At 40.7% G+C, this 23,292-nt stretch overlaps 1 protein-coding gene across 2 annotated transcripts; it reads left to right on the top strand.

Moving 5' to 3' along the window:
* Positions 1 to 399: 399 nt before the first annotated feature.
* On the top strand, positions 400 to 23,131 carry narf (nuclear prelamin A recognition factor). 2 transcript variants are annotated; one of them, XM_022201478.2, is made up of 12 exons: positions 400 to 721; positions 1,392 to 1,464; positions 1,565 to 1,630; positions 2,253 to 2,381; positions 2,494 to 2,626; positions 3,136 to 3,270; positions 4,082 to 4,200; positions 9,695 to 9,824; positions 16,636 to 16,708; positions 16,995 to 17,132; positions 17,327 to 17,484; positions 17,580 to 23,131. In XM_022201478.2, the coding sequence occupies exons 1-12, from the start codon at positions 690 to 692 to the stop codon at positions 17,825 to 17,827; spliced, it is 1,434 nt and encodes a 477-aa protein (XP_022057170.1). In that variant the 5' UTR covers positions 400 to 689; the 3' UTR covers positions 17,828 to 23,131. The 2 variants fall into 2 exon arrangements, with proteins under 2 accessions (XP_022057170.1, XP_022057171.1); XM_022201479.2 differs by having other exon boundaries at positions 1,213 to 1,464.
* Positions 23,132 to 23,292: the final 161 nt, after the last annotated feature.

Here is a 23,292-nt window from a genome sequence, read left to right as displayed (position 1 = left end):
GGAGTAAGTGGTTAGCATTTTGCCTTGCAGCAAGAAAATCACTGGCTCGAATCCCGGGGTGGGCCTGGGATCTTTCTGCATGGAGTTTACATGTTCTCCCTGTGCATGCGTGGGCTTCCTCCCACAGTCCAAAAATATGCTGAGGTTAATTGATCACTCTAAATTGCCCGTAGGTGTGAATGTGAGTGTGATTGTTTGTCTGTATATGTAGCCCTGCGACAGACTGGCGACCTGTCCAGGGTGTCCCCTGCCTTCGCCCAAGTCAGCTGAGATAGGCTCCAGCACCCCCCGCGACCCTAATGAGGATAAAGCGGTGTATAGAGAATGGATGGATGGATATTACTGTAGCGTATTCTTTTGACACTCCTGATAAACACGAGTTAGTTTCCGGAGCAGGGTACTACTCCATCTACGCATGCGGACTGGACCTGCCATGCCAGGGTGCACTGCACAATGGAGGAAAGGTGTACAGGGACGAGTGGTTGTGAAACTAGAAGTCCCGTCGCTTATGAAAGCAGTAGTTAATATATTATGAAATAACCGCTGGGTTTGGAGTCAGCAGTGGCGGTAACTCCGGCCAAAGACGACTTGGCCCGAGGCTGAAGTAGTGCTGAGTAACCGCTGGGTTCAGCCGGTGTGCGGTGCTGCGGTTCTTTAGCGGGTCTCCTGGCTGCCTTCTGCATTTTTACATGCCTTTGTCCGAAGAGGCTGTAACCATCCGGTGAGTTACCTGAAGCTTCGTCCTTGTCATTACAACACTAAACTTTTTGCACGGTTTCTGCACTGTTTACACATTGTATTAGTAATGGTCTACTCTCCGACTTTAGTATCTTTAATATGATTTAAAAAATAAAAGGCCTGTAATGTAATAGCATGTTTTAAATCGCAAAGTGAAAGCTAGGTAAAATGTAACGCCGCGTAGCTAATGAACATTTAGCTAGTCATTATGTTGAGCTGTAATTAAATATTTTTTTTGTCTTTGAAATCACCCCAGAGTACCATGTCGTATCCATACATTAGGCCTAACTGTATGGGTTTATATAGCTTTCTGCCCAAACTTGTCTTTTTTCACCTCACATAATTGCACGTAATGGGCTCTATTGATGTTTCTGTTGGCACTGTGTATATAATTAACCAGAGTAATAGAGTGTAATGACGCGATCCTTCATCATCAGTTTCCCACCATAATAACGCTGCTGTGTTTGTGACAAGGACGAGGGGGCAGTCAGAGGAGGGTGAACGAAACAAGAGAGTGACAAAACAACACACAACAGCGGACTGCGGCCAGTCCCTATGCTGCTGCTTCACAGGCAACATGCTGTGAAGAAGTGATCCACACAGGGAATCCAGTGGTGCTGTTTTCAATTTATTGTATACCTCTCAATTTAAAGATATCCAACAAGAAAGATGTCAGAGGTCAGCATAGCAAAGCGTAAGGAGAAGTGTGAGAATTGCACCAAACAGGTATGTATCACAGAGATGTCTCATAAATCATTGCATTTTTTGAAAAGCTCTTCCTGCTGCCAGTCTGTCACTGAAAATATTATTGCTTTTTCACATGCAGTGCAACAAGAAACAAAGTGACGATGGTGCCAACTCCAAACAGGAAAAAGAAGAAGTCAGTGGACAGGTATTGTCTGGTTATCAAGCAGTTTTATTATTGAGACAGTCCACCCATTATTCGCATCACAATTAGTGAAACTGTGAGAAGTACTGTTAAGATTTTAAGGAAATGGAGGTTTCTAAAGTCTTAACAGAATTCCCGGATTTTCTCTGATTGAGCTTAGAAACTTGACATTTGCGTTAGAAATGTAAGTTTGTTTTCACGGTGGAGGTATAGAAGGTTTGTGAAAAGACACTGACAACTTGCAGATGCAGGTTCCAATGACCAAAACATCTGATTAACTCAACCTCTTTTTCTTTGACTTTTAATCATTTTAAACATCTGTCACATGTCAGTCTCCCATCTGTCAATCAACTACAGAATTAGAATCAGATATGAAATTTGTGTCTTTTAAAATCCCCTCACCATGATTTAAGACAAATTAACTTTTTGCACATCTGTTCTATTGAACAGGTGTGTAGTAGAGGGACGGTCATTTCCAAAAGTTTACAAAATTGCAGCAGTGCATTTATTTTTTATCGGCAACATTTTGGTGCTTGACCTTCATCAAAGTGAGAGAGTGTACTAAAGTCTCTTTGATATTTCTGAAAAACCCTTCACCTGAGACACTCTTTCTTTCTTACTTTAGGTGAGTGAAGGATCCCAGTTGTTGCTGAGTGCATGTCTGTCCTGCGATGGCTGTCTGTCAGAGGAGGACAACCTGAAGATCTCACAGCAGAGCCTTGAGGAAGTGGAGCGAGTTTTGGCGCTCAATAAGGTACACAGCATTGAAAACTGGCCTCAGAAACCTGAGAATGCATGAAAGAATGTTGTCTTGTTGCACTTTGAACAATAAAATTGCCCCTTCATTGTTTCTCTGACCCTGTTAGAAGTGTGACGTGTCGAAGCACAAAGTGCTGGTGGCATCGGTGTGTCCACAGTCTCTGCCATTCTTTGCTGTCAAGTTTGGTCTGGACATTACTGAAGCTGCCCACAAACTGTGCTACTTTCTCAAGAGCCTCGGTGAGCTGTTTAGAAATGGTTTTGTGTTTATGTGGGATCTGGGATGACAGTCAGTTTCTAGTTTTCAAACTAGTTATTGAAATTTGAAGCGGAATGATTTGAGTCGTCAGTGTGTTTTTTTGTTTGTTTGTTTGTTTTCTAATACATTTGTGTACATATATTTCCGTCTTAAAGCATTTCTATGCTTGGAAACAAATATTCTAACAAATATTAGGAATATGTATGCTTCTGTGTGTGTGTGCATATGTATATGTATATGTATGTGCACACATTGCCTATTTGTTGCTTGTTTTAATATATGTTGGGTTGAGTGGTTTAATGTCTGTAATGGGAATGCCACCTGGCGGGGAGGGGGGTTTATAACTTTTATAAGAAATGTGTTAATTGATACCAATGTTTTTGTTATGAAAAATGATAAATAAAGTTTGAAAGAAAAAACTAGTTATTGAAATTTGTCATAGATGCGCAACGTTTCCCTCTTTCTCTCTCTCTCTGGATTTTCCCTGTAGGAGTGCAGTATGTGTTCGACACCACCTTGGCTGCAGGTTTCAGTATCTTAGAGAGTCAAAAGGAGTTTATTCAGAGGTATCGCAGGAGGAAACATGACTCCCATGCCTTGCCTATGTTCACCTCCTCCTGCCCAGGTAAACTACCTTCATCCTCACTTCTCCTACATATTATTCTCCTCTGTAGCCTCTTGTTTTTTTAATTAGCCATTTGTAGACTGATTTTCTATCCAACTGAATTATCTCTTGTCCTAATTTTTCTATCTTCTTTTTTTTAAATTTACCTTCTTTGCTTCTTTCTCCTGCTGCTCTACATGTTCCTTATTGTGCACTGAGTCCCTCATCATGCCATGTGTTGAATATGGGGAAGATGAATAGGGCTTATTTTAGAAGCACAGATGGCTGCGAAGAGCTGGTGGGGAAAGATAGAAAGCTCTTCTTTTACCACTCCCTTCATCAGAGCTAGAGATAGTACCCAAGAACTTTAGTGGCCTTTAATTCTGTTTAAACACAGACGTCTAGAGTTTTGGGCTGCATGGTTGCTACTGGTTGGGGAAGTCGGCATAGTTGAAACCCAGCCTTGGAAAATTGCTATGACTTCCAGGGGAAGTGAGATTGTCAGGGATGTTTGGAAATTAGCTAATTTACAGGAATCTGCCAGAATGTTTGTACAATATCAATATTTGCACCTTAGTGGTGGTTATTTTACAGTGGAAACCAGACCGTTTATGTTGTTTAGTAATAATGATAATAGCAACAAATTCTGAAGAAATAAAACATTTGTCAAATGTGCAAATGTTTTGAGTTTTACACAAGGTATAGGGTGCTTTATCAACACTGACAAAATGTACTGGACTGTGTTTGCGCCTGTTTTCTTTTGACATGGTATTCTATAGTAAATTACACCTTAGACTACTGGTTAGTAATCTGTGTGTATCTGTGGGTACAGGGTGGATTCGGTATTCAGAGCGTGTCCTAGGCAGTCTGGTCACTCCTCACATCTGCACAGCCAGGTCTCCTCAGCAGATCATGGGCTGTCTCGTCAAAGATTACTTCTCAAAACAGCAGGTAAGAGATCCTTCACTGTCACAACTCACACTTAAAGGTGTGTAGGTGGATGGTGCTTTTAAACAGTTGTTTAAGCAGCAAATGAAGAAGACAGAACAGAGCAATAGGCGTTAAGTTTATTGAGACTTCTCAAATATTAACACTCCCCTTCACACCCTCATACTCTGATTGGTAGCTGGAACACATTGTCTGTACAGTCAGTACCATTTGTGGTCGGTATGGAACTCTTGGAATAGGGCTGGGCGATAAATCGAATTAATTCGATTAATTCGCATTTTTAAAACCCGACGATTTGAAAATTTGCCAAATCGTAAAATCGAGGTGAGCTTAAATATATAACAATACAAATTATTCTTCTGCCTTTCACGACTTGTGCACTGGCGTTTGCTTCCGCCTCTCATCTCCTTCCGCCAAAACACTCACACCCTCGTCATGGCGGACAGAACAGCAGACGAAGAGTTGGTCGCGAGAAAAGGGCCTCATGTTACATTAATTATATGGACGTGGTTCGGCTTTGACAAGACTGACACAGAGCAAACTACAGTCATGTGCAAGGTTTGCAAAAGTACTGTGAAAACGAAGAGTAGCAGCACAACTAACCCCATTCAGCACCTCCGGCAGAGGCATCCTGAAGAATGGGAAAAGTGCCTGCAGCTACGGGAGTGCGGCATAGGATCAATACGGGATGCTACAATTGATAGTCAAATAAAGGATGATTCTGTATTTTATGCCGCACTCTCATAGCTGCGGGCACTTTTCCCATATTGATTCAATACGGGACGCTAATTGTTCCGTATTTTCATAAATGTCCCATACACGTCTGTCACACACGCATCAAAACTGCATAATAAACAAAATAAAACACAGGAAATATTAAGGGCACCCAGTTTCATCTTCCTTAGACCTACACACGTGGACAAAATTGTTGGTACCCCTCAGTTAAAGAAGGAAAAACCCACAATTCTCACTGAAATCACTTGAAACTCACAAAAGTAACAATAAATAAAAATTTATTGAAAATTAAATAATCAAAATCAGCCATCACTTTTGAATTGTTGATTAACATAATTATTTAAAAAAAAACAAAACTAATGAAATAGGGCTGGACAAAAATGATGGTACCCATAACTTAATATTTTGTTGCACAACCTTTTGAGGCAATCACTGCAATTAAACGATTTCTGTATTTGTCAATGAGCGTTCTGCAGCTGTCAACAGGTATTTTGGCCCACTCCTCATGAGCAAACAGCTCCAGTTGTCTCAGGTTTGATGGGTGTCTTCTCCAAATGGCATGTTTCAGCTCCTTCCACATATGTTCAATGGGATTCAGATCTGGGCTCATAGGAGGCCACTTTAGAATAGTCCAACGCTTTTCTCTCAGCCATTCTTGGGTGTTTTTGGCTGTGTGTTTTGGATCGTTGTCCTGTTGGAAGACCCATGACCTGCGACTGAGGCCAAGCTTTCTGACACTAGGCAGCACATTTCTCTCCAGAATGCCTTGATAGTCTTCAGATTTCATCGTACCTTGCACACTTTCAAGACACCCTGTGCCAGATGCAGCAAAGCAGCCCCAAAACATTACTGAGCCTCCTCCATGTTTCACCGTAGGGACAGTGTTCTTTTCTTCGTATGCTTGGTTTTTGAGTCTATGAACATAGAGTTGATGTGCCTTACCAAAAAGCTCCAGTTTGGTCTCATCTGTCCAAAGGACATTCTCCCAGAAGCTTTGTGGCTTGTCAACATGCATTTTTGCAAATTCCAGTCTGGCTTTTTTATGAGTTTTTTTCAGCAGTGGTGTCCTCCTTGGTCGTCTCCCATGAAGTCCACTTTGGCTCAAACAACGACGAATGGTGCGATCTGACACTGATGTACCTTGGCCTTGGAGTTCACCTTTAATTTCTTTGGAGGTTGCTCTGGGCTCTTTGGATACAATTCCAACGATCCGTCTCTTCAATTTGTCATCAATTTTCCTCTTGCGGCCACGTCCAGGGAGGTTGGCTACTGTCCCGTGGATCTTGAACTTCTGAATAATATGAGCCACTGTTGTCACAGGAACTTCAAGCTGTTTAGAGATGGTCTTATAGCCTTTACCTTTAAGATGTTTGTCTATAAATTTTTTTCGGATGTCCTGGGACAATTCTCTCCTTCGCTTTCTGTTGTCCATGTTCAGTGTGGTACACACCTTTTCACCAAACAGCAGGGTGACTACTTGTCTCCCTTTAAATAGGCAGACTGACTGATTATGAGTTTGGAAACACCTGTGATGTCAATTAAATGACACACCTGAGTTAATCATGTCACTCTGGTCAAATAGTTTTCAATCTTTTATAGAGGTACCATCATTTTTGTCCAGGCCTGTTTCATTAGTTTGTTTTTTTAAATAATTATGTTAATCAACAATTCAAAAGTAATGGCTGTTTTTGATTATTTAATTTTCAATAAATTTTTATTTATTGTTACTTTTGTGAGTTTCAAGTGATTTCAGTGAGAATTGTGGGTTTTTCCTTCTTTAACTGAGGGGTACCAACAATTTTGTCCACGTGTGTATGCAGCAAGGACCCGATGCGAGGTCCAGCAGGTCTGTTTGCCGGTTGTGCCGCGGGTTTCCTGGTTACAGACGCTGCTGCTCCCGCATGTTTAAAAATGTCTACACCTGAAACTCCACCACGTCCAAAGAAGCAAAAACGTTTTCAAAACACAGGCGTGAGTGGGAAGACTGGAACCCTGGCAATAGGTACAGGGCAAACTGTGGTTTCTGTTGCTCATAGACTAGCTGAAATAAGGCAGCATCAGGAGACCAACATGTAAGAAACATGAGAACAGAGAGAACCCAACCAGCAGGTCACAGTTTATCATCATATAATCATCTCCTGAAGTCCCTTTGGTAAGGAACATCAGTACATGGTTGTGAATTTACCAGAGGATGATTATAGTCAGACTAATGTGGCCATAGACTACAGTATTTTAGTGACTCAATAAATGCCTAAGTTGTTTAATAGCTAGTATTTTAAATGCTTTTTATTTTTTTAAATGTCATTTATTTAATAGCCTATATATGATCAATAAATGGCCTTTGCCTTTCTAAAGAAAAACTAACTCAGAACTCTTGACATGTTAACGGTACTAAATAAATAAGTCAGTAAATACATTCATACACACATAAATAAGTTAATACATTCATTGTGTTAAGAAAAGATTTAGATGGGAAAAATGTCTGTTGAGAATTTCTTTGTCCAGTATTTTGCGTTCAGTTTTTGCAGAATCCCGCATTACACACTGGTTGGCCATTACATTTTATTAGTATGGTTTTGACTGTTTAAAATGATGCCACATCTTTTTAGACAGAACCTGTGATCATAAAACAATACAAAACTCTTAGTTTTGTGTTAATAAAGCACTTAAGGCTTTAAGTATGACTAAATGCTTTTTTCCAAATTAAATATACCACTCCTTGGGTGGTTGTCGCCCCGCGTTTGGTAAAGTTGGAAAGATATTCACAGATTCAGACTTCCAGCATCAATAACTCATTAGATATAGGTTGTCAAAACATAAACAATGCCTCTTTCCCGTTGTAAGGCAGATGTTGTGCTACAAGCCCAGTTTTATCAAAAGTAGCTGTCTTTCAAGTTGCAGAAATAACATTGGTATCTATGAGCAGCTGGCTGTGAACAGGGACCGCCTGCAAATTGCAAAACTGCTGCCACAGCAAAGAGAGACACAAATATTCAATAACCTCACTCTGATACACTGTCAACATAATCACTGCCGGAAGTCTGAATCTGTGAATGTCTTTTCTATTTTACTGAACTGTGGCCCCGAGGAGTCGTGGTGGGTGTCCTTTATTTTTGTTTCTGAAAGATGGCAACCCTAGGCATGGCTAGCACTAGCCATAGCAAACAGACCGCAAAGAAACAACAAAAATCGATTAAAATTGTAATCGTCTAAGATGACTAAAAAAATCGAGATTTTATTTTTTGGCCATATCGCCCAGCACTATCTTGAAAGAATGCAGCTCTGTGAGGAAGACATCATTTGTCCCAGTTCATGACTAGACATGGAACTTTGAATTGCAGGGTTTTTTTTTTCTTCCATGATTCAAGGGGTGTTTGAGAGAGAATAAGGTATTTTTTAAAGATTCTACATACAGAGTGAAGCAATGGTGAGCTATCAATGAGAATCTTGAAATCAGTTCTGTGGAGAGTGCAGGGATCTGGTGTCTCAGTTTAGGAGGAAGGCCATTATGATGTGTTGGACAGACTTAACTTCTTCATTCATCTGGTTTAGCTCAGCAAAGTTAGTCATTTGGTAAGTGACAGAGCAGCAGCTTCATTGTGATCTCAGATAAAGTTTCGATTTTTGACACCAGATACAGAGAAATAAAAGTATGCAGCTACTTAACAGAAATCAGAGGGGAAACACCAAGTCTAATAAAAAAAACATAATAAAATAAAAAAAATATTAGTTTCAGTCTATTACGGTAATCTAAGTTGTCCAGTAGAGTAAGTCTGGGAAAGGCATTTATTTAATAACTGGCTGTGACAGGTAATGTGTTCTACTCAAAGCTGAACACTCAACACAACCACAGCCAACACAGTACTATGACTGTAGGCCAGTGGATCTCAATTTTTTTTTCTGTCAGGCCCCCCTTCAGAGGACAAAAAAAATTTCTATAAATAACCAAACTCCAACTTTTTCCCTTTGTTTTAGTTTAAAACTGTACATTCTGAAAATGTTCACATTTCATGAATTATCTTTTTACAAGAGATTATGAACATCTTGAAAATTTTAAGATAAATAAGTTCAAGTTCAATAGTATTATGCCTCAGTTGATCATTTACACGTGCATTACAGCTGCCAGATCATAGTATCTACAAAGGAACAGAACATTCAGTCACAGGTATCTGGAACTGAACAATCTAGTATTTTACTTTATGATCAAAAGAACTTGTCATGGTCTGGAAATTATATAATATTTGCAGAATTACGCATTTACAATTTGCAGTTAATGTATTCTCTGTAGTTTTTACCTTTTGCAAAGTCATCCCACAGGCCAAAATGGACTATCTAGCAGACCAGTTTTGGCCCAGGTGCCATATGCTACACCCCCCCTGGTAAAACTAATCGGAGTAGATGAGCTGAGGTGGTGACGTGATCAAGTACGCCGGTGTTCCAGTTGCACATTAACGATGCGTTCTCCCGTTCTTGGGAGTCTCTACATCTGAGTCCAAACAGCCAGCGCAGTTTGTGACGTTAAAACAGTAGTTCAGCTAATTAGTTCCGTGTAGACAGACCTTTTCCTCCCAGTCGCTTGCTTCTTCCTTGTCATGCCTCTACGCCCCCCAAGGCGGGCACGCCCCACTATTTGAGAAACACTGCCGTAGGCTAATGTCACATTCAGGTCTGTCCTGCTTCTGTACCTGCCTGCAAAAGAATCAGTCGTGTTATGTTGTTTGTCTCTCTCTATCCCCCCCCTTCTCTCCTTCTGTCCCTGTAGAAGTTAAGTCCAGAGAAAGTCTACCATGTAGTGGTGGCTCCCTGCTTTGATAAGAAGCTAGAGGCTGTCAGAGAGGAGTTCTACAGCAGCCTGCTGGAGACCAGGGACGTGGACTGTGTCCTCACCTCAGGTAAGATGAAGAAGGCTGTCTTTCTCACTGCAATTCTAGACCAGATAGTTCTTGAGAATGCTTTGTAGAGATTGTTGGGCATATAAAGTGCAACTTTTCTGGCCTCAAAATGTTACAGTATCTGACATCCAAATCATGTCGATACAGTGGACAGATTCAGATTGAGTAACCCCCATGCTGACCTAGTGGTGATCCTCAATTATTAAAAAGTCATACGGGAGCCCTGGGGCTGCACATTTATGGCCAAAATGCTAATCATGATTACTTTGGTCATTTTTGAGTTTATAAAAAGAACTCTTCTTTTGCTTCCATGTTGTCCAACATTCCTGCAAATGTACAAATCTTTGAATCACAATAACACTTGTCCTTATTTGTCATGCATCTGAAAGAATCTGAATAATATTGTACTTTAAACTTTTGTACGATACAGTGATGTGCTGTACAAGAGACTGGGCACGTCAGAGAATTAGTGAGGTAACATTAGCAAACCTAATACCCATAGTGCTGTGCTACACACACACTATATGTAATGCATCGGTTCTATGTGTCCCATGATAATTGCATGGTCCCTGATTAAATAAAATAATAAAATAAAATTAAAGCTGCAAGCAGCGATGGACGGGTCCTCGCATCCACGCTGGTCGGCGAATCCATGCACGTCCACCAGGTGGCACTGTGACTGAGAGTGTGTGCTGGCCTCTGAATCACATCTGGACCAGAGTTTAATGACACGTAAAATTTCAGCCAGATTGGAGCATGTTCAGACTAGTTATACAGCATTTCCTGCCCATCCACCACCAGGTGGCGCTGTAACTCAGAGTGTATTTCAAACGGTGGATGTGATGAGGGCTGGACTCTGATCACTCATGAAAAGTTTCAGGCTGATTTGATCATGTAGAGGCCAGTTATACAGCATTTATTGTCCCTCCAACAGGTGGCGCTGCAACTGAGAGTGTCTGTTGGCCTGTAGATGTGATCAGGATTGGATTGTGATCACACATGGAAAGTTTGAGGCAGATTGGAGCATGCAGAGGAGAGTTATACAGCAGTTGTTGTTTCATGGCGAAGCATCAAAACTCTAATGGTCGCCATGGCCACGCCATTTGGCTTCTGGTTAAACTTTTGATAACTTTTCCAAACCAAGTCCTGCTATGTGGACTGACAAAATTTCAGGTCTCCTGGAATTATCCCCTAGGAGGTATTAACTCTCAAAAATGAGAAAAATCATCAAAAATCTCACAATTAATCCAAGATGGCCGACTTCCTGTTGGGTTTAGGACATGGCTCCAAGAGGCTTTTTTGTGCGTCCTGATGTGCTCTATAAGCCTCCCAAATTTCATGGATGTAGGTGAAACGTGCTGGGGGGCTGTTTGTTAAAAATACTGTAGGGGGCGCTATAGCATGTGCAGTGCCGAGATGCATACAGTGTTGTTCCTTGGGTCAATGGTGATGTGTGTGGTAATTTTTGTGAGCATTGGAGTATTCCTAACCTGTCAGAAAGGGCTTTGTTTTTCATGGCGATATTTGGTTGCTACGGCAACAGCGTTGCATGAAATGTCACACCCTTCACAGTGTGTGATTGTCAAGAGGTGAAGACTCGACTGACCAATTTCCAGCATGATATCACCAAGTTTGGGGCCATTGTACCTGAAAATATAAGGCCTTAAACTTACTATTACCAACAGGTGGCGCTATGACTTTTTCAGAATTTATGAGTGTGGATGTGTTCAGACTGGACCTGGTGTCCATCATGTGAAGTTTGGGGCAGATAGGATCTTGTTCAGCTGAGATATGAATCGTTAAATTTTCATGGCGAAACATCGAAATTGGTTTGGCCGCCACAGACACGCCCTTTGATGACAAGTCACCATTTTCACTGGGATGCATCATCAATGTGTTTAGGCTGTTGTCACTGCATTTGAAGTGAATATGATCAACCGGGTAACAATAGGGCATGAAAGTGTAAAAGATGTCTATTTCCTGAAACCACAAGGTGGCGCTATGACTGTCAATGAATATCCCTATGTGGATGACATCAGGACAGGACTGTCATCATACATGTAAAGTTTCAGGCAGATTGGAGCATGTTGAGAAGAATTCGACACCACTTCCTGTTTCATGGCGAAGGATCAGTTGTTTGAGGCTCCGCCATGGCCACACCTTTTGGCTTCTGGTTGAGTTTTTGATAACTTTTCATCAGAAAGGTCTGGTGCATGTACTGGCCAAATTTCAGTTCTCTCAGACTTATCCACTAGGAGCTATAAATTTTGACAAATGTACAGCAAATTCAAGATGGCCGACTTCCTGTTGGGTTTAGGGTGTGGCTGTGATTGACTTTTTGGTGTGTCCTGATGTGGTGCATATGCCCACCAAATATTGTAGCTGTAAATAAAACATTGTGGAAGTTGGCCTAATGACCACTTTTTCAATTTTGCAGGTGGCGCTATAGAGCCATTTTTCCACACATATGCGCAACTCCCATAAAATATCAAATTTTTCACCAGTCCTGATGTGCACGCCAAATTTCACGCGTTTTGGTTCATGATAAGGCCGCCAAAAAGGCAAGTCATTTCCCGAGGAGCGATTAAGTTTGAAAAATTTACAGCAAATTGAAGGTGGCCGACTTCCTGTTGGGTTTAGGGCGTGGCTGTAATTGACTTTTTGGTGTGTCCAGATGTTCTGCATATGCCCACCAAATATTGTAGCTGTACATGAAACATTGTGGCAGTTAGCCTAATGACTACTTTTTCAAGTTTGCAGGTGGCGCTATAGAGCCATTTTGCCACGCACATGCGCAACTCCCATAAAATATCAAATTTTTTGCCAGTCCTGATGTGCATGCCAAATTTCACGCGTTTTGGAGTATGATAAGGCCGCCAAAAAGCCAATTTACTTTACGGGAGAAAAAAAAAAAAAAAAAATAATAATAATAATAAACCCTAGGGTTTCAATAGGGTCCTTGGCACCGCTGGTGCCTTGGACAGTCGGTGCCCTGGCACCGCCTGTCCTTCGCACCCTCGGTGCTCGGACCCTAATAATAATAATAATAATAATAATAATAATAATAATAAACCCTAGGGTTTCAATAGGGTCCTTGGCACCGCTGGTGCCTTGGACAGTCGGTGCCCTGGCACCGCCTGTCCTTCGCACCCTCGGTGCTCGGACCCTAAAAAATAGAAAGGTGCCCCTTGAGCACATAGAATTCAGTGCCCAACAGTAGCAGCTTGGCGGCTTTAAGGCTTTAACTTGTGACCATGGTAATGATCTGTTTCAGGGGACTGGATTGTCACTTTCTGCTCCAGACATTTGATTTTGTCAGTCGGCGCTTTGTTGTCTATAATTTTTATCCCCGGCCGTAGGCACGGAGGGGGATATTGGCGTGGGCACGTCCGTCCGTCCGTATGTCCGTCCGTCCGTCCGTACGTACGTCCACATTTCATTTCCGGAGCATATCTCAGAAACTACTTGAGGGATTTCATTCATATTGCACCCAGGCCATCTCTATATAGTATAGATGTGCCTTTTGGGGTGCATGACCTTGACCTAATTTTCAAGGTCATAGTGGGGCACTTCAAATATTTTTTGGTTTCCGGAGCATATCTCAGAAACTACTTGAGGGATTTCACTCATATTGCACCCAGGCCATCTCTATATAGTATAGATGTGCCTTTTGGGGTGCATGACCTTGACCTGATTTTCAAGGTCATAGTGAGGCACTTCAAATATTTTTTGGTTTCCGGAGCATATCTCAGAAACTAGTTGAGGGATTTCACTCATATTGCACCCAGGTCATCTCTATATAGTATAGATGTGCCTTTTGGGGTGCATGACCTTGACCTAATTTTCAAGGTCATTGTGAGGCACTTCAAATATTTTTTGGTTTCCGGAGCATATCTCAGAAACTACTTGAGGGATTTCACTCATATTGCGCACACTTAGCCTGTTGGTAATGTAGATGTGCTTTTTCGGGTGCATGACCTTGACCTTATTTTCAAGGTCATTTGTTTCTAAAAACAATAATAATAAACAATAATATGCAAGTATTTCATGCATATTGCACCCACACCACCTGTACATAATGTAGATGTGCCTTTTTGGGTGTATGACCTTGACCTGATTTTCAAGGTCATTGTGAGGCACTTCAAATATTTTTTGATTCTGTTTCTGGAGCATATGTCAGAAACTATCTGAAGGATTTCATGCATATTGCACCAACGCCACCTGTACATAATGTAGATCTGCCTTTTTTGGTGTATGACCTTGACCTGATTGCTTTTATTGTAGTGAACATGTATCATTTTGTAGGTGTATCGTCCAGTATATATTATTATTTCTTGCACTTAGAGGCACTGAACTGCAGCCACAATGTCTTGTTTGACAGGCTGCTGCTGCTGCAGGAATGCATGCACAGTGGTCATGATGACATTCAAAAATGAAGCTCAAACATTTCCTGGCTGTTCAGGAGATATTTGATTTTCTGTAAGCAGAGGACACATTATGAATATCAATATGGTGATCAATCATGTTTATTTAGTTGCAGGAAGTCAAAAATGCAATGCTAATTATTTTTTTAAATTATTGTACAGCCCTAATTACATGTATATATGGTAGGTCACATCTGACATGTCAGAGCAAGCATTTGTGATCAGGTTTTGCTTCCTCTGTAATTTTTTATTTTTTTTTAATCTGTGGGGAAAGCCACAAATGCTGCTAAATGAAGAAATCTGCACATATGCACAGTCATACAGATTTTGCTCAACCAGCACTCAGATGAACAGTTAATAAAAGTACTTAAAGCTCGTGTCCGGAGTTTGAATCGCAGCGTCTCCCAAAACACTGTTGGTCCCACCCTTCCTCTGATTTCGCCCCTTTATTTGTGCACGCGCGCAGTACCTGAGAGAAGTGCCCGAAGTGCTGCAGCATCTTGCCTATTTTGCTGTTTTCCACTCTTCTACATTAGTACATTTAGTAAATAATAAAGGAATTACGTTAGAATTCTGTCTTGAGTCTACCTTTTCCTAACATGATGAGTTCATGAGGATTTAAGGATTAACTAATGCTTAAATTATGCTGAACCAATGCTTAACTAATGCTTAATAGTGTATAGTTATTATAAAGTGTTACCACTTTTCCTAATACCAAAATAACATGAATCTGCTAGGACGAACGAGTAAAGTTTCAATATGTGATTACACTCGTGTATCCCTCTCGATGACGTTGTTTATCAAACTTAGTGCCTTTACGCGTGTATATGTGTTACATTGTTTATTTATTTCTATCTCGAGTTCAGAATTGCTTGACTCCTCTGACGAAGAGTATGTCCCAGACGCCCCAACATCTTCCTCCAGAGGTCGGGCATCTAAACGAAGCCGTCAGGTGGGCTATGGAGGCCGTGGTCGGGGAGCGACGCGAGCACCCCGAGCCAAAAAACGTCCTGCAGTCTCTTGGCCTGACAAGCCATGAGATTGGTAACTTTTCTGGAAGTTGCTGATCCCTGATGCTCTCTCCTCCACAAGCAAAACAAATGTGCACGCGGTTGCGTAGTGCGCAGCTCGCCCACCTCTGCATGGGCTTGCTTGCTGTGCGCGTAACCGTTGATTGACAGCATGACAAAGCTGAAGCTCGAACTTGATTGGTCGGCAGCGACCAGCGCTTTTTGGAATAACATGGGGGTCTATGAGAGGAAGGCGGGGCTCATGAATAAATTTTCATATCGCGTCATACTAACATTATATTATAGTATCGAACTAGACTAACACATTTAAGCTTTGTTAAACAATGATACATAAATTGAAAACAAACGGAAACTCCGGACACGAGCTTTAAGATCAGACCACATCACTGCTGTTTCCTTTTTATCCCCCGCCGGCCGTCTGTACCAGTGTTTCCCCTCCCATATAATCAGCAAGGCGACCCGCCTCGTCGGTATATATTAAAATTCTGCCGACATTGCCGCCTCACTGGTCCGCGGCAAAAAAAAAAAAAAAAAGTGCAGTGCAAAACCCGCCGGACCAACGAGACCGTGCGCGGCTGCAGCGGAGACGGTGGAGACGGCCCGATAGTATATATAATCCCCCCCCCCCCCGTCAACAACTTTCAGCTGAAAGTGACCCCACCACCTCATAGCCATTTCAACCCAGGGGAAACACTGCGTACGTACGTCCATATTTCGTTTCCGGAGCATATCTCAGAAACTACTTGAGGGATTTCATTCATATTGCACCCAGGCCATCTCTATATAGTATAGATGTGCCTTTTGGGGTGCATGACCTTGACCTGATTTTCAAGGTCATAGTGAGGCACTTCAAATGTTTTTTGATTCTGTTTCTGGAGCATATGTCAGAAACTACCTGAAGTATTTCATGCATATTGCACCCACACCACCTGTACATAGTGTAGATGTGCCTTTTTGGGTGTATGACCTTGACCTGATTTTCAAGGTCATTGTGAGGCACTTCAAATATTTTTTGATTCTGTTTCTGGAGCATATGTCAGAAACTACCTGAAGGATTTCATGCATATTGCACCAACGCCACCTGTGCATAATGTAGATCTGCCTTTTTTGGTGTATGACCTTGACCTGATTGCTTTTATTGTAGTGAAGATGTATCATTTTGTAGGTGTATCGTCCAGTATATATTATTATTTCTTGCACTTAGAGGCACTATATATAAGGCGGGAGATGTTTTAAGCGAAGCGTGTTTTTTTTTTTTTTTTTTTTTTTTAAGTCCCTCAGTCAGACTATGAAAGTGTGCAAGGAGCTGATAATCATAGACAGATGTTGCAGTGACAGGGATGTTTCATGTTTCAGGGGAGATCTATTACCTGATGGAGCAGAGGAAGGTGTCAGTGGAAGAGCTGGACTCAGTTCCACTGGACCAAGTGTGAGTTTCTAAGTTATCAAAACAGGAAAAACAAAAGACCTTTCATGAGCAAAAGACCCCGCGACCCTGATGAGGATTAAGCGGTGTGTAGATAATGGTTGGATGGATGGATGGATGGATAGATGAACAAAACAGATGTTTTGTCAACATAAGTGATTAAACTGAACACCAGAGTTTTGAAGTTTGAATGAATGAACTACCTGACTGAATATAATATTGTAGGTGCATGTTGAATCATGATGATGTCACTGTGTCAGTATCGTAGTAGGTTTTGTTCTGACTGCAGGTTGGGAGAAGCTGGAGATGCGACACTGGTGAAGCACGATGGCAGAGGTTCTGAAGGTTTTCTAGAACATGTGTTCAAACACGCTGCTAAAGAGCTTTTTGGTCTGGACATCCAAGAGATCACATACAAGACCCTCAGGTAAGAGATATTGAGACTACAATTGTTGGAAATATATAACCCAGCCATTCTGCTTTGTTAGTCCTTGTCCCTTCATGTGAATTCTTTACAAGCTCACTAGCATCATGTCCTCTTATCTTGTAATCTGGAGATCAAATATGTTTCCTTTTGTCGGAGAACTTTTTTTCTGATGATCCATGCTGGTGGTTTTACAGGAATAGGGACTTCCAGGAAGTGACACTGGAGAGGGACGGGGAAACACTGCTGCAGTTTGCTGCCGTCTACGGTTTCAGGAACATCCAGACTCTAGTTCACCGTATAAGAAAAGGACGTGTGCCTTACCAACTAGTGGAGGTGCTGTCCTGCCCAGGAGGTAAGATCCAGTGCCAGCCACAGCTCAATCAGCTCTTTAAATTCATGAGTAGATGGAGTTTTGAATGTTTCCTTTCCCCTTTTTGTTTTCCTCAGGGTGCTTGAGTGGCCGGGGTCAGGCAGAGAGCGATGCAGGAGGTCGGGTGGATAAAGCTCTGGTCCAGCAGATGGAGGAGGCCTACAGCAGCCTGCCAGTCCGACTTCCAGAAGTCAACCTCACCCTGCACACCCTCTATCAAGACTGGCTGCAAGGACAGGACTCACTACATGCCAACAAGCTGCTACACACCGAGTACAGGAATCAGAGTCAGATCCACACGCAGCCTCCACACATGCAGTGGTGAGGAGAAATGGGCTGTTTTCCTTTTAAAACATGACTGAACAGCTGCTTGGTTGGGATTCTGCTTGGACCATGTCATCTTGAGTGCTGGCTCATTGAAGGACAAGCTGTGGGCCATGCAGCACCATGGGCCAGTGAACAAGGTCTCAACAGGTCATTTTTCCATTTGGCCACACGGGAGAGCTGTCTATATTTTAATTAATCATGCCCCTTCTGTGCCAAACCTGAGCCTGAGAAAATAAAAGGGTCCAGAGTCCAGAAACACACATAGGACATTTTCACTCTCTGAAGCAGTAATGTCAATAAGTAGAGATAATAGCTACAAAAAAAAGAGGTACAAAGTCACCTGACGTGCCAGCTGTTCTGAGGAATGACAACGTCTGTAGCACGTTTGAACTATTTATCAGTACGTCAATTCACAGAGCAATAAGGCAGTGAGTTAATGAATAAGAAGCTAGAATCACAACTGGAACTCTTAAGTGAACTTGTGGACACTGAATGTTTATTTCAGGAGTTTATTGTATTACAAATCTTAACTGTGTATGATGAAGCATGTTGTTTTACTTAGTTTAATTTCTTTCCATTCACTGTTTGTTGCTGAAAGACCAGACAACATGTTCTCAAGCACAGTGTAAGCTATGCAACAGTGTCTCGACAGTCACAGTGAAGGGACAGTTGAGAATGTTGGATTATCCATCCCAGTGAAGGGAGAGTACAGATATTATTTTTAATAGAACCATGAGGATTTCATTTGCAATATCACTTTCTTCTAATTTCAAAGAACAGTATTTTTATTAAGTTCTGTGTTTTTGTTTCTTGTTTTACAAGCGCAAACATCCATGTCATATGTACACCACTAAAATATTCTGACAAACAAATGGGGCTGTCTCATTTCAGTTCAATACTTTCATGTTTCCAGTGAAAGGACTGTGTAAGGCTAAAACTAGCAAACATTTCAAGAGCTGCTTGATCAGTTTTTGAATGTGTATTGTTTGTGACTTGTTTTTGATTCGGTCGTTCGGACGACAGGTCAATCTGTGTTGGCAAGCGTTGTGGAAATGTCAGTGTTCAATCCATCCATCCATCCATCCATTCTCTATACACCGTTTTATCCTCACTAGGGTGGCGGGGGGTGCTGGAGCCTATCTCAGTTGACTCGGGCGAAGGCAGGGGACACCCTGGACAGGTTGCCAGTCTGTCACAGGGCTACATATACAGACAAACGATCACACTCCCACCTACGGGCAATTTAGAGTAATCAATTAACCTCAGCATATTTTTGGACTGTGGGAGGAAGCCGGAGTGCCCGGAGAAAACCCACGCATGCACAGGGAGAACATGCAAACTCCATGCAGAAAGATCCCAGGCCCAGACCGGGATGTGAACAGGGGATCTTCTTGCTGCAAGGCGAAAGTGCTAACCAGTACTCCGCTGTGCAGCCCCAGTGTTCAATCCAAATTGGTAAATGAGAGGTTTTGTGGTTGCCATTTCAATTGTGGTGTTGATGGTTGAGTTGGTAGCTTGTATGTGTGCAGCTGCAAACATTGTTGGGAAGGTTGCTAGCAACAAGCCACCATGACAGAGACTTCTGTAACGGTTAATGGTTTCTAGCCAGCCCCTGTGTGCAGAGTGAATTCAATTTACTTGAGCAACAAACCTAGAGCTGTGTCATACAATGAATGTAGGAGACATTTATCACATTCACAATATCTAGACTGTATTTCTGATTCATTTATTGTTTTCTTCATTGGAAATTTTTTTTAAGTGACCTCAAATTTTTAAACGGTAGTGTATGAGCTGTATGCACCGCATCTCATCACTCTTCTTGTCGCTTTCTGTTCGCTGTGGTCAGTGAACGAAAGGCTTGCTTGCAAACAGCAGCAGGGTTCACTGATTTCCAGGAATCTGTCATTACCTTTCGACTGGCAGGCAGCCAGCTGAAACTTGTAAATAATTTTGAATCATTTAGTGCAGCCAGAGCAAGTGAAAGCAAAACTATGCGTGATCGTTTTTTGTTTGAGGGATAATATCTTTACCTGTATGTACACGTCGGCTAGTACATCAATGACAACAAAAAAATTGTTGACTTGTTTTTCTTACCCACAGCTAAGAGTAGCTTCTGTACATCACACACAATGGATGATCAAAGAGGATCAAGTGTCTGTGAAACCCTTGTCATACTGGTTCTGTTCAATTCTACTTTTGTGATCATTATTCATTTTGGGCAATATCGGTGTACATATGAGCATATACGGTAATCATATTCAGCATCAGACCCACTGTTCAGCAACTGTTTTCTCTCATTTTACCCCCCATCTCTTCAAGTTTCATTTCTCCCCTGCACATCCAGGCTCACCAGGAAACTCCCCCAGACTGACAAGCTGTGTAACCTTTCACTTTGTCAATCATTCCCTGCTGCTCACTTGAGAGAGAGGATCTCCTTTAAGTAAGTGTTCCTAAGATTAGTTAAGTGTGTTTGCTTATACAACATTGCATGGATGGGTGCATTAATGGGCTTTTATTCATTTGAACAGGTAATGAATCACTGTGAAGTTAATGTATGGTTTTTTCAGCTGTTTACAGAGGCCTGTTGATCCTAATAGATTTTTAAAATGTGTTTTAAATGAATCTGTTTTAGGTAGTTTTAACCAGCAATGGAAGAATTTTCTTCCAGTTCAGTGAACATGTCTTTGAGTAAATATACATAAGCAAAATGTTCAGAATGAAAAGTAAAGTTACTTATTATATAAAGTGGCAAGCTGTCTATTTCACTTGATTACATTTATCAAATTAATTATTTACAAGTATTCAGGCAATGGTGTGTCCAGTAAGCAATATTGTCATTATGCAGCTGGTTGAACTGGAGCCATGAAATTCAGTGGTTCCGAACCTTAAGTCAAATGTTAAATTACATGATATGAAACTGGACGTTTTCAATACAACTATATTATTCGTCACTATTTAAGTTTTGTTTGGTCTTTTTTGCATTAGTTTATTCAATAGTTTTAGTTCTTGGTATTTAGCACTTTCAGCTGATTCTTTATGTATTTATCAGGGACTTTTAGCTAAAGCTATTTAAGTGTTTTTCAAATAACTACTAAAACTAATCATTTCAAGCATTTACCTTTTTTTTTTTTTTTTTTTACCAAATTTGAATTTTACGTATATTCTATTCCATTTACATAATAGTGCTTCTCTGTTTGCAAAACATTTTTTTCTTGCTACCTCAAATTTAATTAATTGTAACTTTAATCCTCCTACTGCCTTTTGGGTCAGTTTGACCTGAATCAGTGTTTAACATCTCTAAATCAATGTTTGGATATTTTTTTTTGCTTCATATTTAATTATCTTAAATAATTTAATGGATCACCTGGGTAAAAATAAAATTGACTTGATATGTTTTCACTGTCCTGTACACATATTGTACACATGAGTGTTCTTTGGGGTCAATTTTACAACAGACCTTTAGCTATAGAAAGCATATAAGAATTTTAAAAATTTGGCATAATTTAGTTTTGGCTGGTTTGGATGATATTGAAATCATTATAACATCTGTCCATCCATTATCTATACACCGCTTTATCCTCAGCTGGAGTCTATCCAAGCTGACTTACGATGGAGGCAGGGGACATTGTGGACATGTCACCAGTCTATCACAGGGCTACACCCTGGACAAACAATCACATTTACATTCACACCTACAAACAATTTAGAAATCAATCTCAGCATGTTTTTGGACTGTGGGAGGAAGCCAGAGTACCCTGACAAAACCCATGCACGCACAGAGAGAACATGCAAACTCCATACAGAAAGATTCTGGGAAGGCTGGGATGTGAACCAGTGATCTTCTAGTTGCAAAGCAAAGGTGCTAACCACCAATCCACTGTGCAGCCCTCATCATAACATGCAATTTTGTAATCTTCAAAAAATTTTAGGGCCCTAAGCTTTCTGAAATTGTGTTCGTTTTTCCTGGGGTCAGATTGACTTTGAACATAATATATGTTACTCTTCTTGATAACAGAAATGTTTTTTTCATTCCAAATATTCTTGATAGCAAAAATATATACTTGAGTATAATATAAAGCCATTAAAACATCAAAAAAGATAAATCTTTGCAATTTTACGTCAGTGAGATTTTATTGTAATCTGAAAATTTCTCCATAGTCATATACCAGGGATTCTGGATGATAAAGGGAGTGGATTGGGAGTTGCTTTATTTAAAGGGCTATTTAGGTAGTCAGCAAACAGACATAATGTACCAGACACACATACTTGGGCATCAATTTTAATTATAATAATTTTCTGGAGGTTTAAATTGCTGGAGTCAAATTGACCTCAAGGATAAAAGATGCTAGCAAATTTGAAGGTTAGAGGAAGGTTAAGTAAAAATTTATTGTTGGTTAGAGATGTGCTCTTTGGTAGCTTCTAGTTATTTTGACGATAATTATACTTCAAATTAGAATCATATCTACATGAAAATATGGTCAGAATATGATCAGAATTTGATCACCACACCTTTATTTTTCTACATACTGTATCTGCTTTGAACCCTACTGGAATATAAGCACCACAGGTAGCAAAATCCCAGTTATTATAATTATAACAGTGTGTTGTATGAAAAATCTTACTCTGAAGTTGTTTTATTGCTAATTAGTGGTGGTAATACTAGCAGCTATAGATGTGAGATTAATGAAAGGTTAAAGTGAAAGTATTCCTCTTGAAATGGGATTGAAAGTTGAAACAACACATGCACCTAAAGAATGTCACTTGGGTACTTTCCACCATGATCTGATCAGAGACAGTGACTTGTCGGTAGTTTTTTATTAGTTAACCATTAATCATTGACGGACTGTAAGGTAGAGAAGACAAGACAAGCTGCATTCTAAAAAAGCTCATAAATTTACGGCACAGATATAAAAGGTACTTCCTGAATGGTCACATCAAAGTGCACAATCTGGTTTCAGTATAGGCACATTTGACTGTGAGCCTGTGTCTGGCTGAATCACAAACTGCAAGATAAACATTGTCTGACATGTCAGTCAGCTTCGAGAGACACAGTGAGACTTGCCATCCCTAGAATTTTTGTATTTCCAGAGAAAACTATTACAATGAGACTGTAACGGTTTTCTCTGGAAATGTATGTGACCCTGAATGACTTTTGATTGTCGATTTATGATGCAAATATGTGTTCAAAATGCATTAGTTTGCTCATGAATACATATTTTTGTGTTATTATTATTATGTTTATTGCTGCTGTAACAATGTCAATTTCCCCTGTGTGGGAGCAATAAAGAATTATCTTATGTTATCTTGTGCGTATGTACATTATGTATGGATACACTGGAAAAAAGGCCTCTGTCAAAACAAGAAAATAAACTTATTTCAAGGAACTTTTATCTTGAAATAAGTGAAAAAAATCTGCCAATAGAACAAGTGAAAAATGGCTTGGTAAGATTTCTTGAAATAAGA

The sequence above is a fragment of the Acanthochromis polyacanthus genome, chromosome 19 (genome assembly GCF_021347895.1).
Source record: "Acanthochromis polyacanthus isolate Apoly-LR-REF ecotype Palm Island chromosome 19, KAUST_Apoly_ChrSc, whole genome shotgun sequence".
NCBI classification, from domain to species: domain Eukaryota; kingdom Metazoa; phylum Chordata; class Actinopteri; family Pomacentridae; genus Acanthochromis; species Acanthochromis polyacanthus.
Note: the sequence above shows the minus strand (reverse complement) of the source record. Positions and strands in the feature narration are given on the sequence as shown.